The sequence below is a fragment of the Hippocampus zosterae genome, chromosome 6 (assembly GCF_025434085.1).
Source record: "Hippocampus zosterae strain Florida chromosome 6, ASM2543408v3, whole genome shotgun sequence".
Lineage (NCBI taxonomy): Eukaryota > Metazoa > Chordata > Actinopteri > Syngnathiformes > Syngnathidae > Hippocampus > Hippocampus zosterae.
In genome coordinates, this window is record NC_067456.1 from 4,247,123 (window position 1) to 4,265,815 (window position 18,693).

At 45.5% G+C, this 18,693-nt stretch overlaps 1 protein-coding gene across 1 annotated transcript; it reads right to left on the reverse strand.

Annotated features, from left to right (window-relative positions):
- Positions 1–10,813: 10,813 nt before the first annotated feature.
- Positions 10,814–16,737, reverse strand: ela3l (elastase 3 like). The gene is made up of 8 exons (XM_052067484.1): positions 16,619–16,737; positions 15,201–15,289; positions 14,915–15,012; positions 14,277–14,405; positions 12,805–12,941; positions 12,363–12,508; positions 10,959–11,111; positions 10,814–10,866 (listed from the first exon to the last, which is right to left on the reverse strand). Exons 1-8 carry the CDS (start codon positions 16,656–16,658, stop codon positions 10,849–10,851), a joined length of 810 nt encoding a protein of 269 aa, XP_051923444.1. The 5' UTR covers positions 16,659–16,737; the 3' UTR covers positions 10,814–10,848.
- Positions 16,738–18,693: the final 1,956 nt, after the last annotated feature.

The window sequence follows — 18,693 nt, forward strand, 5'->3', positions numbered from 1 at the left end:
TCACTTCTCAAAAGCACTTCATTTTATACATTTTAATCAAAACTGCTGGCTTGCGGTCAACTCAATGCCACATTCACAATCGCGCTGTGATTGATTGGTTATCAGTCAAATTTTACCCACCATAAATCAACCGGAGAGCTTCTCGGAGATAGAAATCTGATGGATGGATGGAAACCCAGTTCGGGTGGCGTGCACATTCATGTTTGCCAGCAGAGAGCAGCAGCGTCGTGTTCTGTGTAGTTCAACTGGCCATTGACGAATTCACAACTCAGCCGAAATTGCGCTCGAACACTGTTTAGTTCACATCTTAGCCAGCAGGCGGCAGTCTTGTTCTACAATTTTTTTTGGAATATGATTTCAACGGAAGTGGCAGATGTACTCACATTCTGTATTTAATAAATACAGATATTTGAGTTTACAAAAAGACCTGTAAAATATAAGTTCTGTAAGCATGAAAAAAAACCGAGAGACTATGAAATGTAATAATTTATAACATGGCACAGTAGGGGGAAAAACATTTCTGCCGATAATTTTTTTTATTAACTAAATGAAAAATAATCAGTAGAAAGTATCAAAACATTGTGAGCTTAAAAATAAAATATATAGTTTTAAATATTTATAGAGTTGCTTGACGGGTCGGAAAAGTCACTAATTCGTCCATGCAGAGTGGCTGCTCATTTTGTCACGTGCTCTTGCTCCTCCCGAGTTGGCATGGCAACACAAGCTAAACTCTGCTTTTGCAGGAGACAGAACCGCCTCTCCAAAACATATTTTAAGTGTCCTGCCATTCGTTATGCCTTGTATATTTTTGACAAAAGGTGACACAGACAGCTTAATAAAAACACTGGTAACAGTTTTAAATTGTGGGGAAAAATGCTTAATACTAGTTTGTCTCATTTAAAGACATACCGCCCTACGTGGCGCCACAAAATGAATCTCATTAACTTCTCTGCGTGAGCTGTTGTTAAAATCACTAGAAGAGCGGTGTTTGTGGAATCAGTACTAGCAACTCTGTGGGGTAGGTGGGCAGCTTTTAAGATCTGATTAAAAGTGATTACCGGTCCAGTTTTGTTCTCAATTATTCATTTGCAGGAAAAATAAGATACCACACACCCATAATCTGCATGTTTTTTGTGTTAGTATAAACGTTGAACAAATTGCCTTTCCGACAATGCGCCTGGGGGTGTGTGTGCACATGCATGACCAAAAAGACAGATTAACTTTTGATTCATTTTGTGATGGTTTTACGAGCTGATGTGGGTTATGCAACCCCTCCAGGGGTCCAGATGGAGCTGCAGATTACTGGCCCTACGTCCTGTGTTTATTAGTAATCTCGACGTTGCTAGTTCTCCTCATCATTACATAACGCCGTTGTGAGTTCACCGAGTCACTTTCATCTCAGCTCACATCACCCAACAGAAATTGCCCCGTGTGGGCCGGGTGGCTCTTGAGATGTAAGGAAGTGGTGAGTAATGGCAAGAGCCTGATCTCGAGTCACCATAAACCTCATCCAGACTGCATAGCTCTCTCCCAAGGGGGAGGGATTACAGTGCAACGGAGCATAGGAAGAGACGAATGCTCATTTCTAATTTTCCTCCATTGGTGCCGCACCAGAGTGAATCATAAACTATTTCTTTTTCTTACTGCGAAGAATCAATAAGCATTTATCAAGATCGGTGCGGTGGTTCCCGCACTGCACTGAGCTAGAACGTGCTGACCTTCACAGTCACGCGTGCCACTTTGAAGCAGATCAGTGAGTCTGGCTGCGATGGCCCATTTGCAGGTGTCTGGCGCCAGTCCAGTTACAAGGCAGTGTAGGAGGCCAAAGAGAGGGCAACGAGTCAGTGGGGGCAAAGAGAGGGAAAAAAAATCAAATCCGCTGCAGATCTGCTGCAATATGCTTGGTATCTTTCCATATTATGTAAAGCTATCCAAAAGAAGCAGCCTTTGCAAAGAAAATAACATTCAAGTTTGAATGTCACTGACATCGTTCGAGTCAGGAACTTAAGAAATCGTCTGTTAAACGATAAACAACACTCATATAAGCAACCGCGTTGACGTTTCAGTCACACGGAGAGCTTTGTAATCACCTGAAACAAAAATAATATGAGCTATGACAGCTAGCATAACCGCGGTCATTCAGCACGGTCCGAACCCTTCAAAGTTCATTCATTCATTCATTCATTCATTCATTCATTCATTCATTCATTCATTCATTCATTCATTCATTCATTCATTCATTCATTCATTCATTCATTCATCCATCTTCAGAGCCGCTTGATCCTCACGAGGGTCGCAGGGGGTGCTGGAGCCTATCCCAGCTGTCTTCGGGCAGTAGGCGGGGGACACCCTGAATTGGTTGCCAGCCAATCACAGGGCACACAGAAATGAACAACCCATCCGCATTCACACTCACACCTAGGGACAATTTAGAGCGTCCAATCAGCCTGCCATGCATGTTTTTTGGAATGTGGGAGGAAACCGTAGCACCCGGAGAAAACCCACGCAGGCCCAGGGAGAACATGCAAACTCCACACAGGGAGGCCGGAGCTGGAATCGAACCCGGTACCTCTGCACTGTGAAGCCGACGTGCTAACCACTGGACTACCGGGCCGCCAACCCTTCAAAGTGTGTGTGAGAATTTACGACATGACGTGAACACCATACCAAGCGTAAGCTAGCAACCACTGTTAGCAAGCTAACCTTAGAAATATACGATACAATGCATAGTGACGTTGCCCAGGCAAAACTTAACATGCATGCTCCCAAGATACACACTCCATAGCAAAGCTGTTACGTACTGTATGACGCTCACGGTAATTTGTTGACACCAGATACTGACACGTGCCAACCAAACTTCAACACGTGTGTTCCACAGATACGAGATACTAACATGTGCCCACCGGCTAGCGCAGCATGTACACCAGACGCTATTGTGTAGGCACCTGACACTAATATGTGACCATCCGATACCAGCTAGTGTGCACCAGATGTGAACGCGTACGAGCCAAATGTCAACACGTGGTCATCAAGCGGCTGTACCAGATCTCACCATGTTTGCACCTGACGCTACAGCTCGTGTGCACCAAATACTCACCGGAGCACACCAAATAATCCATCCATCCATTTTCTGATCCGCTTTATCCTCACAAGGGCTTGCCGGAGCCTATCCCAGCTATCTTCGGGGACACACAGAGACGAACAACCATCCGTGCTCACACTCACACCGAGGGACAACTTTGAGTGTTCAATCAGCCTGCCATGTGTGCTTTTGGAATGTGGGAATTATTTGTTGTCCGTAACCGAGCCTAAATGGTTCCCCGACTCATTTTGGGGTCCCAACGCACCGGTTGAGAATCATTCATTCATTCATCTTCCGAGTTGCTTGATCCTCACTAGGGTCGCGGGGGGGTGTTGGACCCTATCCCAGCTGTCTTCGGGCAGTAGGCGGGGGACACCCTGAATCGGTTCCCAGCCAATCGCAGGGCACACAGAAACGAACAACCATTCGCACCCACACTCACACCTAGGGACAATTTAGAGTGTTCAATCAGCCTGCCACGCATATTTTTGGAATGTGGGAGGAAACCGGAGCACCCGGAGAAAACCCACGCAGGCCCGGGGAGAACATGCAAACTCCACACAGGGAGGCCGGAGCTGGAATCGAACCCGGTACCTCTGCACTGTGAAGCCGACGTGCTAACCACTGGACTGCCGGGCCGCCCTCGGTTGAGAATCATTTAGTTTAATCTTAAGAAAATACAAAAACAACATGGGGTTGGTTTCAAATGCTTTATATCACTTCCTCATGGGGGGAAAAAATGCTTTTAATAAATCTTTTAGGCTGTCCGCCGTGTTTATGTTGCGGCCAATTCCTACGGAGTCCAGTCATAAGCGGCTAAACTTGACATACGATTTCCAACTGCATTCTCAAGGATGACATTTGAGTGTAATGAGTGTCAGTTATCAATGAATATGACAATTTGTCCTCATTAACGGACAATACAAGCAACGTTTTGCTTTGCTCAATCTGTTCTTTCTACTGCACTGAATAAATGGCGGCAATGACAGAAAGGCACTTTAAGACAAAATAATATTTGCTCCTGAAATGATAAAATATCACAGAGAAGTTTGAGCAGTTGACCTCTTCTCTCTCATGATAATTAAAAAATAAAAATGTTTTATCCGTTGTGTGATTTTTCTGTTGACATAATTTAAGGATGTACTTTCCCCTTGCCCACCGCAGTTCGTTGTATTCCTCTCAAAATGAGCGGAGGATATCATGGTCCAACCCTGCGTGGAGCGGAGCAAACAGACTAACAGATGGACAGTCCCAGCGACGCACGGCAGAGATAAGAGGATTGGGCCAGCTTGTTGTTGCTTTTGGTCTAGCTTCAAGTATTTGCGCACAAAGCTGCCGCACGTGAGGACGTCGCTTTGAGACATTGACACACGAGCCAAAAGAGGAGCTCCTTTGCGGACCGTCCGGCGTGCCGCAAAGATTCACTTTGCCGCGATCAGGCGGCCAGGAGGTATTTGTGCTCAGGCTTCGGCTGCGTCTTCGCCGGTTCGGACGTGAAGACGGGCGTCGGTTTGGATGGCACCTGGCAAGCCTTGTAGAGGATGACAAAGAGGATGAGGATGAGGACGCCGACTGCTGAGTTGCAAACGATGGCGGCGATGGCCCACGCTGACAGTCCCATCTTCACTTCTTCATGCTCCATAACCAGAGCTCGGGGGATGCTTCTGCAAAATTCACTTCCTGTGCCACATTACTGAGAGTGAGCCTGAAAACAAACAAACAAACAAAAACACACACACACAATGCTTTTCATTTCCAGGCTCGTGCTCACACAAACAAGCGCCCACAAACACAGACGTGTCTGGGTAGGGTTAGCCTGTCACGTGGATCTGCTGAGTCCACAAGAAAGATGAGCTCGGTAACGACTGCTTTGTGTCAGCCAAGTTTGTCACACGGCCAATGTGACACTCAACTTGAATCCATTTGTGCACGTTAGAAGCGACACAACAATAACATCCTTTGTGTCAGCTCGGACGCGTAAAAACGGTTGACAATGGGGTGGAAACTTTCTCAGGGTATGTTTTCAGGAGAGGCACTGCAAGGAATATAAAGGAAGTTTGTGTTACACCCCCCCCCCCTTTGGAAAGCATGCCAGGATCAAGAACTACTTTGTAGTCCCTTCCAAAAGTGTCATTGTACTATTAAAATCTGCGTAGATTTAGTTTGAGGATTTGAGAAATGTGTTTGTGCTGGTAACGGTCAATGGACCCTTTTTTGGAGTCCGTTATGTTAAGCGAGACAACAATTCATCAACCTGATGTGCAGTGGTACAGTGAAAACTGGGAAACTGGCTAACAGTTAGCATCTATGTGGCAGTGTTGTTCCCCTTTCAGCAATGGATATAGGAACACAAACGGTGCAGCAATACGTGTAGACAGTATAACAATACTCGCGGGCGTGTATTCTTTATCCTCTGCAAAGAGCGACTAATATTTGTGCAATACTGAGAAGATGAAAGAGGAGCTGATTCTCCCGTATGGTACATACATCTGTCTTTTTTTGGTGCACATCATGTATTCTTTATCCTCTGCAAAGAGCGACTAATATTTGTGCAATACTGAGAAGATGAAAGAGGAGCTGATTCTCCCGTATGGTACATACATCTGTCTTTTTTTGGTGCAAATCTCTGAATGAGATCTTCACGGGAATTTTTCAACGGCTCCGTATAAATAGGAAATTGAAACGCATCGTTTCGCCGACTCATTTTGAAATCAGATTCATCAATCCATAGGCATGCATGTATGTAAGGAAACATGAAAAGCAACAAATGTTAAGTCAAAATGTTTGGACGTCTTAGCTGCAGAGTGTTTAAGGAGAACATGAGAATGTTATCAGGTTACACAGGTGTGCGTGCCTGACAGAAAGAGAGCGAGCTTGTGTGTGTGTGTGTGTGTGTGTGTGTGTGTGTGTGTGTGTCTGTACTTTAAGATAAAAAACAGAACACACACAAATGCGCACACATGCCTAATGCATTTCTAATGAGGCCTTCTTCTGGACAGCATAAGCTCCTGCAGTGGTTCAAATCTTTTGAGAAAACCACCCAGCCATCCATTTTTTTTTAACTGACTTTGATTCTCATTAGCTGGTTTTTGGCAAGAGGCGCAGTACACCTTGGACTGGTTGTCAGATCGATTGCGGGCATCATTATCATAAAGACAATTTGGAGTCCTCAATAAAACTAACATGCTTGTCTTTTGGAATATGGGAAGAATACGTGAAAATTTCACACGGGAGACCAGGTGCTGAGATTCAAACCTGGGATCTCTTGACCGTGAGACAGCCGGGCTAACCACTAGGGCGCCGTGCTGCCCATGAAGACATCTTTCTCGTCAAGGTGAATTGCAATTTTGAAAGCATTTTTTCATGCTTTCCACTTGATCACTTGGGTGCTACGTGTTCAACAGGTTTCTAGTCGTGCCTTGTTTTTGACGACATTAGCCCGCACCGCACCTTCCTCCTCCACGTAGCTCTCCGGGCTCGGGGAGGAACTGCTCTTGTCAAAACAACTTTATCTGCGGGAGTCGTGGCTGCGCGTTCAGCTGTGCGATTGGTCAATTTGTCGCGATGACTTTCCGTTTATCGCTTCTTCTTTCATTGATTGTCAAATTTGGATTCTTTCAGCTCGAAACCCGATGTTAGAAGGAGGACTTTGATTGCCGAGGGTCGCGCACATTTCCGCCACGTCTGACGTAGTAAATAGGCTCACAGCTCGCAGGTCTGTCTCTGTGTGGTCTGCGGTACCAAATTGGCTGTGGTCTGGTACCGGGCCGTGGACGGGTTTTTGGGGACCACTGGCAAAGAGACGGGATAGATGGCTACTGTGGTAAACGATACAAACGCTGTAAAACATAAACATTGGGACCAAAACTCGAGCTGATCTACATGACATGAGCACGATTATTATTTTTAAAATTTACCCTACTAAAAACATATAAGCTTATGTTATATTATTAAATAGCATTTTAGGTTTGATCGTCATATTATTCCATGGTTGGCTAACCTAAATTGCATTTTGTTGTTGAATAATTCCTTAGACACGTTTTTATGTTGATAGATTCTGATTGGCTGTTGAAGTAAGGGAAACCCGGAAGTGATTTTAGTTGCGAAAAGTGTGTTCTCGATCGTGCTGCGGTGCGGACGACGTCTTTGTTTTCTCCTTCCACTGCCTTCAATGGATTCCATCTCTCCTTTTGCCGTTCGTAAAGTAGAGCCATCCATTTAAAAAAACCCCCTCAACAAGCACGTCTACTGATACATTGTTCAAAGTCCGAAAGTCAGTCGTCTACAAACGCGCAATGTTACTCGTGTGCGTGCCCGCCGAGGCTCCGGTCAATACAACTGTCAACACGCAGGGAAGAGATCTCACTGCGTGCGTGTTTCTCTTCCACTTTTCTCTTCCACAAAGCAGCTTGTATGGTTCTGCATTACATTACATGAGGCCAATAATGGAAATGGGATGCAAACATTAGCAGCGACCGAGAATGCCCTCTTTGTCCGAATGTGCATCACATGCAACGCGCGGCGCTCTCGCGCCGAGCATGCTAATCAAGTCAACTTTTGCATAATGCATCCCCATTGCGACTTCATCCCATTGCGACTTCATCTCATGTGACAAAGTAGAACCTGGACGCATGCAACTCAGATGCAAAAAGTGAGACTTGCTCTAGTCAAATATCACAGGGTGGTCTGTATATTTATCGGGAGGAAAAAAGTGCTGAAATTAATTTGTTAATAAATACTTTCTCTCACAAAGAACTGCGCAAAAGGTTGGAGGCCACCATTGGATTTGTTGTTTTAGCAAAGCTATAATAGCCATTTAAACAAACATTTGTCAGTCTAATAAGTGATTTAAGGGTAACTATGGATTGTCTTGTTCGTTTTGTGTCATTAGCATGTCTAGGAGCCGGAAAAACGTGTTTCGTCTCATCGTGTACACTGTAAGCGTTTGAAAATGACAACAAAAGAAAAGAGCTCGTTGACAATACAGCTCGAAAAGGCAAAAGTCACGCAGGCTAAAAGTTGTTACAAGTCAAAGTTGAACCCCAAATGATGTCTTACGCATGTCTTGTTTTACTCTATCCAATAACTGCGACAAAAATGTAATTAAAAAGAAAACACTGGCATTTTCATCCACTTTCATGCATTCCTTCCTTGGAAAGAATTTTTTTTTTTTACAAATCAACATTTTTAAAAATGCATCATATTTTTGCAGGAAGCTTACTTGTTTTTTGGGTGCTGAAATCCTTCCCCCGCGTTGTCTTTTACTTTTTACTCTGTTGTCTTCTTCTTCTCCTGCAAAGCACGGACTCATAGTCAGCAGAGTTCCACACCACAAGTCCACTCTTACAGGATAGTGAGAAAGTGTGGAGGGGTGAAAGTAGGTCACGGAAGTGAGCCCGGGCCCTGGTGGGCGTGTGCTTGATGAGCCAGCATGCCGGCGGTCAGGCCCGAAGGTGTCCCAGTCGCTTCACAGTAAATGTTGACAGGCTGCAGGGCGGCGGGTTGAGATAGTGCTTGTCACTCCATCGTGAGGCCGTGCATCAGTGCATCGGTCCCTCCCCCCCTACACACACGCACACAAACACACACACACACTCATACTCTCCCTCTGTCTGTCTCTCAGCTGTTTTTTTCAGCTCGCCTCTGAGCTGTTATTTGACAGACACTTTTGGAACATCCAATTAGCAATTAGAGTGCTTTACTCTTCACACCTTGGTAAAAGTCCACAGAGGTGATCTCCTATAATCTTTTTTGGGGGGGTTGGGGGAGAGATGCTGGGTGTGAAATCCACAACTGTCAAACTCAAGGCCCGGGGGGCCCGTTGTGGCCCACCACATCATTGTATTTGGCCCGCAAATACAAAGCATGTGTGTCAACTTCCGTGATCCTTGATAAAATATGTACCGAAATTTCAAATCGATAAATAGCAACGGAGAGATTTTTGCAAGATTTGTTTTGTTACCCTGTTTACAGTCACTTGAACAATAATTGAACAAACTACGACCCTGGATTTTTGATTTCACAATTAGTAATGCATCCATTTGTTGTGTGTGTGTGTTGAGATTGGACGATTGTACACGTTTGATTTTACCGTCATAATGGTGCACCACCATGCTCGTGACACATTGCAAAATAGAACGACAACAAACAACCCATTGTAGCTATTTGGCATGGAAGATAGTTTGCCTCTACTTAAGCTCCTCTCTCTCCCCTTTTTTTGTGGCTACCAAGCAGCACAACAACATGGTTCCCTGCCCTACTTCCTTTGTGTGCATGCGTGTTTGTGTGTGTGTGTGTGTGTGTGTGTTTGAGCTCAGCAGGGGTACCATGACCTTGTAAGTCCGGCAGACAAAAGCATTCTTTCAAGGCCAACAGCCTCTTCTTCCTCCACAAATTTCAGACTGAAAGTGAGAAAGTTCAGGAAAGAAACTCATCCGGAGTTGCTGGAGCCGCTGTTTAAAGAATTGACAATTAATTCATTCCATACTTTGAAAACAGTTGAATGTCAACATGTCAATCAAGCATTTTCTTGATTGACATGTCGCATTTTATTGATCGGCACTTATGAATGACTCCTGCACCATGTGGCCCAACTGGCATTTTGAACCAAATTAGTTTCAAATCATTCATTCATTCATTCATTCATTCATCTTCCGAGCCGCATGATCCTCACTAGGGTCGCGGGGGGTGCTGGAGCCTATCCCAGCTGTCTTCGGGCAGTAGGCGGGGGACACCCTGAATCGGTTGCCAGCCAATCGCAGGGCACACAGAAACGAACAATCATTCGCACTCACACTCACGCCTAGGGACAATTTAGAGCGTCCAATCAGCCTGCCACACATGTTTTTGGAATGTGGGAGGAAACCGGAGCACCCGGAGAAAACCCACGCAGGCCCGGGGAGAACATGCAAACTCCACACAGGGAGGCCGGAGCTGGAATCGAACCCGGTACCTCTGCACTGTGAAGCCGACGCGCTAACCACTGGACTACCGGGCCGCCTAGTTTCAAATCAATATGCCGGTTTTTCTTTTCTTTTAAACTCACTTGAGAGGATCCAAACTTATCGACACCTACTCTCTTTCTCTCACTTTGACACACACGCGCTTTAATTAATTCTCATATCTTGTTCTTTCAACCTCTCGTGCCCTCGTCATAAATCCCCCAGTCAAAATGTCCTACAAATGTGACCAATTGAATGCGCCGGGCAGGAGACTATTTCATTTTCTCATCAATATTATTATTTCAGACCATGACTCTCACACACGGCGCCCTCATTACTGTGCGGCACATAAACGAGCGAAGTGTTAATCTCAGTTTTGCTATTGTCACCCTCTTCATTCCCCGTTATCACGAGAAGATGAGGGCGGGTTCCCCAGCTGAGCATTATGGTTTTCATAAAGACGGGCCGTGGAGGGATATTAGTCTCATATTTTATACTTTCATAAAGGAACCGACGCCATTCGCTGTTGTTATTGTAGCTAGCTTACTTTTGGAGAGCTGTTTTGTTGTCTTTCATTTGTTCACCTTGTCGAAGAGCGTGTGAAGAAGTCAGGCTCAATTTTACAACATGAGCATGTGAGGACACCTGCTGGACGATTGTTGACATTGTTCATACATGTTGAGTCCAATCAAAAGCCCCCCCACCCCCCAAATGGGCTGGACAAAGCTATTGATGGCAGTTACCTCATGTGTCATGTTCTGAATATGACTTCATCACCACAAGACGAATGCAGAGTTTGGTAGATTTATTGACACTTTATTATCTTTAGTTGTTCATCATAACCTAAAAGACAAAGATGAAAAAAAAAAACTAGATTAAAAAAAAAAAAGAAAGAAAACCTGAAATGAACTACAGTAGAATTTTGTGGCCTGTACCTGATCAATCCAGTCGTTGAAGGCGGACACGCGGGTGAAGACGGTGGGCTTCTTCTCGTAGTTGCAGCCCAAGCCCGAGACAAAACTGGCGATGCCGTGCACCTCCCAGGTACCCTCCATGTTCTTACAGTTCAGAGGGCCACCCGAGTCTCCCTGAGGAGCAAGACAACATGTTTTTTTTTCTGCTGATGGTTACAGGAAGGCCAGTAAAATGGGTTTAACGACGAGCAAAAAAAAAAAAAATGACTACAGAAATGGCCATTGTCAAATAATTGCTGTCAACAAACCAAAATATTTAGTAATTTAAGTTGTGAATGTATACAATTCAGAAAGTGCACCGCATTTTCGTGGAAAATACGCTTCTAAGGTCACACCAAACTCAAACCGACATTGTCATATTCATTCATTCATTCATCTTCCGAGCCGCTTGATCCTCACCAGGGTCGCGGGGGGTGCTGGATCCTATCCCAGCTGTCTACGGGCAGTAGGCGGGGGACACCCTGAATCGGTTGCCAGCCAATCGCAGGGCACACAGAAACAAACAACCATTTGCACTCACACTCACACCTAGGGACAATTTTAGAGTGTTCAATCAGCCTGCCATGCATGTTTTTGGAATGTGGGAGGAAACCGGAGCACCCGGAGAAAACCCACGCAGGCCCGGGGAGAACATGCAAACTCCACACAGGGAGGCCAGAGCTGGAATCGAACCCGGTACCTCTGCACTGTGAAGCCGACGTGCTAACCACTGGACTACCGGGCCGCCCTTGTCATATTCATACTTCCATTATTTCCTTTGTGAAAATTATTTAAACTAAAACTAAAACTAAAACTATTTATGTTGCGAATATATCGCTGTCGTCAGGCGGAATCCGCGTTCCTCCAAAATCATCACTTTTCAGGAAGCTCTGAAAATGGTACTTTCATTCATTCATTCATCTTCCGTACCGCTTGATCCTCACTAGGGTCGCGGGGGGTGCTGGAGCCCATCCCAGCCGTCTCCGGGCAGTAGGCGGGGGACACCCCTGAATCGGTTGCCAGCCAATCGCAGGGCACACATAGACGAACAACCATCCACGCTCACACTCACACCTAGGGACAATTTAGAGTGTTCAATCAGCCTGCCACGCATATTTTTGGAATGTGGGAGGAAACCGGAGCACCCGGAGAAAACCCACGCAGGCCCGGAGAGAACATGCAAACTCCACACAGGGAGGCCGGAGCTGGAATCGAACCCGGTACCTCTGCACTGTGAAGCCGACGTGCTAACCAATGGTACTTGTGTGGGGGAAAAAAAATATGACTATGATTTACCGAATTGTGACATGGGAGGTTCCGGCCCGACACCAACGATATTCCCCTAACATTGTCCTCTCCTCACGTCCATTCCATCGAGTGACTTACATTGCATCCAGCCACGATTCCATCCCCACCGGCACACACCATGGTGGTCCTGACAGCGATGCCCCACCAGTCAGGCTGCGAGCAAGTGGGATGGTCAGCCACCGGCATCAAAGCCTGCTGCAGCTTATCAGCAATGGGGCCTCCGGCTAGAACACACATCACACCGTGTGAGCCACCGCTCACGCTACCTGCTGCCAGCGGCTTCCACAGGCAATTGCAAATGTTCAATTTAGGAGCATTAACTGCCAGAAATAAATTTGCCAGCATCTAACGCAGGTTATTTTCATCGCAACTCTAGAGGATTCCCTGGGATACTGCCACTCCTCAAAGCAGACATTATCCAAAAGACTGCGCGAGAGTCAGGAGCTGCTCATTTCTAAGATGAAAAAAAAAAAAACCCAACAACCCACAAAAAAAACCTAAACAAAACAAAACCACTTACTGTACAGTCTACCCCATCCGGTGATGAAGCAGGGGTAGAGGTTAGTGAGCAAAGTATCAGCAGCGGGGATGCACGCCAATTGAACTTGGTCGCTCAAAGTCACCGGCTCAGACAGCTTGATCATGGCGATGTCGTTTCTACGTGAGACACGCAGAGGGAAGTTCATTGTTTGTAGCAGGTACATTTGGAACTGGACAACGAGGGCACAACACCAGAAGCAAAGTTGTGTTCAGACTAATAGTGGTGTGCTTAAGTAGGAGTCCAGCTCGAGTTTCAAGGAGCTTTTATTTCCATACATGTATTCAGAACACCATGTCCATTATAGTTCAAATCAAAACAGATGAAAATGCGTGAGCTTTGAACATGAATGAATATTTGTTAAAATATGTTAGCTTGTCTGTCTATATTTGTTGCTGCACCATTTGTGTACAAATATGTCACATTCAGCGTTATTAACCTCGTCGCATAAAAGCTATTCGTTAGCCTGCCTATGGCGTTTCCCATCATGAGCTTGCCGTGTTTCCAATACATTTGTGTGGATGGAAATAGAAGCTTTTCACACAAATGTTGAGCTTTAAGATGTCCTTTATTCTTACCCATTCCCTCTCTTTTTATTGCTATACGTCTTCAGCGGCTTCTTCCTTGAGAATATTATTATCAATGACCATGTTGTTAAATATAATAAAGGAATCGGTATACGCACTTTGAGCCTCAAAATGTTGTTTCTCAATAAAACCACTAGGGTTCGCAGTTTTTCCATTTCAGTGAGTTAGATTGTGCGCGGGTCAATTGCCTGACGTGGCCTGCTGTAATATTATGATTATTATTTACTCGTTATTTTTTGATTGTCCTGTTCAGTTTCCTTTGGCTGCATCGCTTTGCGAGCGGCGCGCCTTACTTACTTTTGTGAATACCCTGCTGCTACTTTGGACACCAATCCAGAGTATGCTCTTGTGCTTTGAAAAAGCTTCCAAAAGTGCAGACAAAACTGCTCAAAACTACTTTCATGTGGATTTGCAAAAATGAAAATGCTGTCATATGCATGCTGGGTCAAAATGCCACCTTTTAATGAAACACTCGGCTGGATTTTATTAAAAAAAAAAAAAAGAAGACATTTTAAGTACAATTCGGATCTCTCCACTGGAGAAAAATTATGAAACACATTGAATTGGGTCAGAGAAATGTAACCAAAGAAGCTTTCGTCCACTATTGTTGCTTCTTTTACGACGTACGAATGACTGCGCTGAACGCACTTCTTGCATTTTCACAATCGAATGTAACCAATGTTTACTCGCATTTATTCACTTTGTGACCAGTTCCCAAATAGCATCGTAGACAAACGGCCCAAGTGGCCCTTAAATGGAAACAAACCATTTGGAATTGGTCTTCGAATTTGGAATGAAATCACTCCATGTTAATTCTCCCATTTTTTTTTAGGGGTGGGTGGGGGTTTAAAATGAAGCAGGTCTTACCCGAAAGCCACAAAGATGGGGTTCCATTTCTCATGCACAATGATCTTCTCAGGCAGGATGGCCTTGGAGCCGACCTCCTCCTCCACCAGGTTGTGTTTGCCCACAAACACCCTGTAGGAGAGCTTTTTGCTGCGGACATACACACACACGAGCTGTTAGAGGATTTAATTTGGATGCAATTTGAATTTATTCATTTACAGTCATGCATATGGTGCATGCATCTATCTATAATCTGCACGCAAACTCCACACAGGCAGGCCTGAGCCCGGATTAGAACCCTCGACGTCTGCACTGTGAGGCGGATGTCCCAACCAGTCATCCACCGTGAATGCATGAGCATTTGAATTCATCGGAAATGAAAGCCATTTCGTGGACTCATGTGTTCATATCATGACTCACGCATGACGTATATCACGACTCATGCATGTATTTGATTTTCACATCACAGCATTACGCTCAAGAATTGGCACCTCTCCCCCAATCCAAGAAAGGACGGTTGAGTTCGTTTTGCTTCGTCAAGAGCCCCTCAGCCGCCACCCAGGGAGAATCGAACCCGAGGCCCCTTTTGTCACAGGCCGCGTTTGTGCCCGCTGGCTTTGCGGCTGCATACGTGAGTTCTTGTATGTTAACACTCCTACTTGATGCAATGAGCGGCAGTCATGACCCAGTTGTCAGCAATCAGCGATCCCCCACAAGTGTGCCTCCACTCTCCATCCCTCTCATACTGAAGAGAAATCTGCACGGAGAACAAATACACACGCGCACAGAAAAGGTTTCGGCGATGGATGGCAGCTCATTTCGGAGGCAAACATCTAATTACTGCTCTTTCAGCAGCCCTTGAGTGTGTCAGCTAAGAAGCAGATGCCAGCCGCGTGACGCTTGCCGGTGGATCTGAAAAGCCAGACAGATGTGCGTGAATGTTACCTGCCAGGGCCAGCTGTGAGGCCTGGCATCTTCACCGTTGACCACGCGGGAAGTCCGGGGTTCGATGGGCGGGGTGCCGCACCCGAGGGCTGTGGGAAGAGGATGTGGGAAGGGCAACAGGTGGACGAAACATTCCTTTTTCAAATGTTAAATTACACATGCACAGTATGGATTTTTACCATGCGTTGTAGTTTATAGCTTAAGTTTAAAAAAAGCAGGGCCGATACGGATTCAACGCAAAAAAACCCCAAAATAAAATCCATCCATCAATTTTCTACCACATCAGGGCCACGGCATCTATGATTAAAATATTTTGTAAACAAATGATTGACTACTGTGAACATTCATTCATTCATTCATCTTCCTAACCGCTTGATCCTCACTAGGGTCGCGGGGGGTGCTGGAGCCTATCCCAGCTGTCTCCGGGCAGTAGGCAGGGGACACCCTGAATCGGTTGCCAGCCAATCGCAGGGCACACAGAAACGAACAACCATTCACACTCACACTCACACCTAGGGACAATTTAGAGTGTTCAATCAGCCTGCCATGCATATTTTTGGAATGTGGGAGGAAACCGGAGCACCCGGAAAAAACCCACGCAGGCCCGGGGAGAACATGCAAACTCCACACAGGGAGGCCGGAGCTGGAATCGAACCCGGTACCTCTGCACTGTGAAGCCGATGTGCTAACCACTGGTCTACCGGGCCGCTACTGTGAACAGACATCCGCTTTTTTCACAGGAAAATAATGGTGACTGTTGGATTTTTGCTGTCACTCAGTTTTGTTTTCCTTTTTATGACATTCTTTTGCATGCATCTACTTGTTGCTAGGCAGAAGTTTCTCTTAAAAAACACGCAAACAACATATAGCTTGCCAGCTGCTCGGCTGTTTGAATGACAAATTAGTAAGACCCCCCCAAAAAAAGACTTGCCGTTATAATGACATCATTTCACTTGTCCTACTTTCTTTTCAGTGAGGCCTTAAAAAATTTAAAAAACAAAACAAAAAACATCATTAATTTTGCAATTGAATCACCATGTACAAAAATTATTTTTTTTAAAATCCACCCATTAATTTTCTACCACATCAGGGTCACGGGTTGGGAGCCAACCCCGGCTGACTTTGGGTGAGAGGCAGGGTAAACCCAGGATTGGTCGCTGGCCAAGCACACACAGATAACCAGCCAATCACACTTGAACTTGCGAAGCAGACGTGCTACCACTAGGACACTATGCCTCCCTTAAAAATTTAAATATGAAACATGGGGGTGGCTGGGAGACTATCAGGGGCCATCTGCTGGTTACGGAAGCAGTGCATACCCTGTCCTTAATGTGGAGTCATTGCTCTGAGGCATGCAGCACCCCCCCCCCCCCCCCACACACACACCCAGAGGAGTAAAAGAGGCCAGATGTTCTTACCAGCAGCAATGAGAACCGAGGCCAACACAACGGGGATCATGTTGATTGATGCGTCTCTAAAGCGGCCACTCAACACTCACTCGCTTTTAAACGTTCTTCCGCAGGCAGTCCACCATTGGGAATGCAGTAACGCAGGCGATTGGTGTGCGGTGCCCCCTCCAAGGAATGGAGGTCAGCCAATGGCAAAGCGGCCAACACAGGTGGCTCCCCTGGAACATTTCTCATGGCCTTCATTTGGAGCTACGCTCATGTCTCCTGAGTTGGCGAAACGTGTGCTAAATACATTTAACGTTGAATGCAGACTTTTTTTTTTTTTTTAACTTTCATGCAGCAATAATGAAATCCTGTAACATGGGAAGCTGTCCACTGTAGTAACCGCTGTCCCTGAAAGGGTTCATAAAAAATGAAGTCACATAAGCACTATAATATTGTTCCTGAATAGAATCATTCATTCATTCATTCATTCATTCATCTTCCTAACCGCTTGATCCTCACTAGGGTCGCGGGGGGTGCTGGAGCCTATCCCAGCTGTCTCCGGGCAGTAGGCGGGGGACACCCTGAATCGGTTGCCAGCCAATCGCAGGGCACACAGACACGAACAACCATTCGCACTCACACCTCGGGACAATTTAGAGTGTTCAATCAGCCTGCCATGCATATTTTTGGAATGTGGGAGGAAACCGGAGCACCCGGAGAAAACCCACGCAGGCCCGGGGAGAACATGCAAACTCCACACAGGGAGGCCGGAGCTGGAATCGAACCCGGTACCTCTGCACTGTGAAGCCGACGTGCTAACCACTGGACTACCGGGCCGCCCAGAATCATCATTTCTATATTCCCCTTGGATGTCAGTTCAATGTAACCTGGAATTAACTGCTTGCATAAGAGCATGAGAAGCCAACATCTGGATTACTGGCGCGTGGGTGTGTTTGCTGTGAAACACAAAAATGAAAATCCAACCAAAGGAAGCATTGGAATAATAAATGAACAGATTGTGACATTGGTGCGGCTAATATTGACATTCAGCATCAGAAAACTAAATGTAGGAAATGGGGGCCAATCTTAAGCGAACATTTATGTTGAGATGTCAATGCAATGCCATTGGTGTTGGATTTTTTTTTTCCATTAATGGACTGCTGTTTACAAAGTGCTGTAAATGGAGCAAAAATAAGTCATACAACAGCAGACAATAAAACAATAAATTAATAACAAAGACAGTAAAAAGCACCAAAACGAAGTCTCAAAAATCAAGTCTCTTACTTTCTCAAAAGCCGAAGAATAAAAAGGTGGGCAGAAGTGGATGAGCTAAGAGAAGGAAGGCGGGGCGAGACCATTTCAAGATTTGAAAACAAATAATAGAATCTAAAAGAGAACTCTAAAATGTTCCAGCAAATGGACACCAGAGTGGGAGTTACGTGCTCCCTCTTACAAGTACTGGGAAAGAGTCAAACAGCAGCATTTTGGACCAACTGGAGACACTTGATGGAGGATTACCTGACTATTTTTATTTGTCGATGATTCAAGATTTGAAATTTCCCATCAATATGAATGTGGGGGTAAATGGTTGTTTCTATCAACAACCTAGAGGGCTGTTCTCAACCTAGAGGGCTGTTCTCAGAATATCTTAGCAGTTATGGGACATTGGAATTTCCTTGGAATGTTGTTAAAATGATTGTTTTCAAAGGCAATGTTGATCCGGTCCAGGATGTAACCCCGGCTCACTTATGAGGCCCTAACGAGGGCAAGCAGTTGATAAAATGGAGGGATGGATGTGATGATGATGATGATGATGAAACTGAAAGTACCTGAACCATTCAATCAGTTCACCACTAGATGGGACAATATATCCATGTAGTTTAGTTTTGCTTTCTCCCTCCTCTTGTTAAAACAGAGGAAGATGACTCGAAACTGGTTCCAGAGGAAAGTCTGCCAGTTTCGTTTCAAAAGCTCTGTTTTGTAAGTTGGACTGAGGCGACCCTTTTCATGTGGCCACGCGGAAACAGATGAAGCATGACAACAAGAGAATAAGCCCAGATAGCCAGCATCCCTCTGTGAGCTTCTCCGCGGCCCAGATA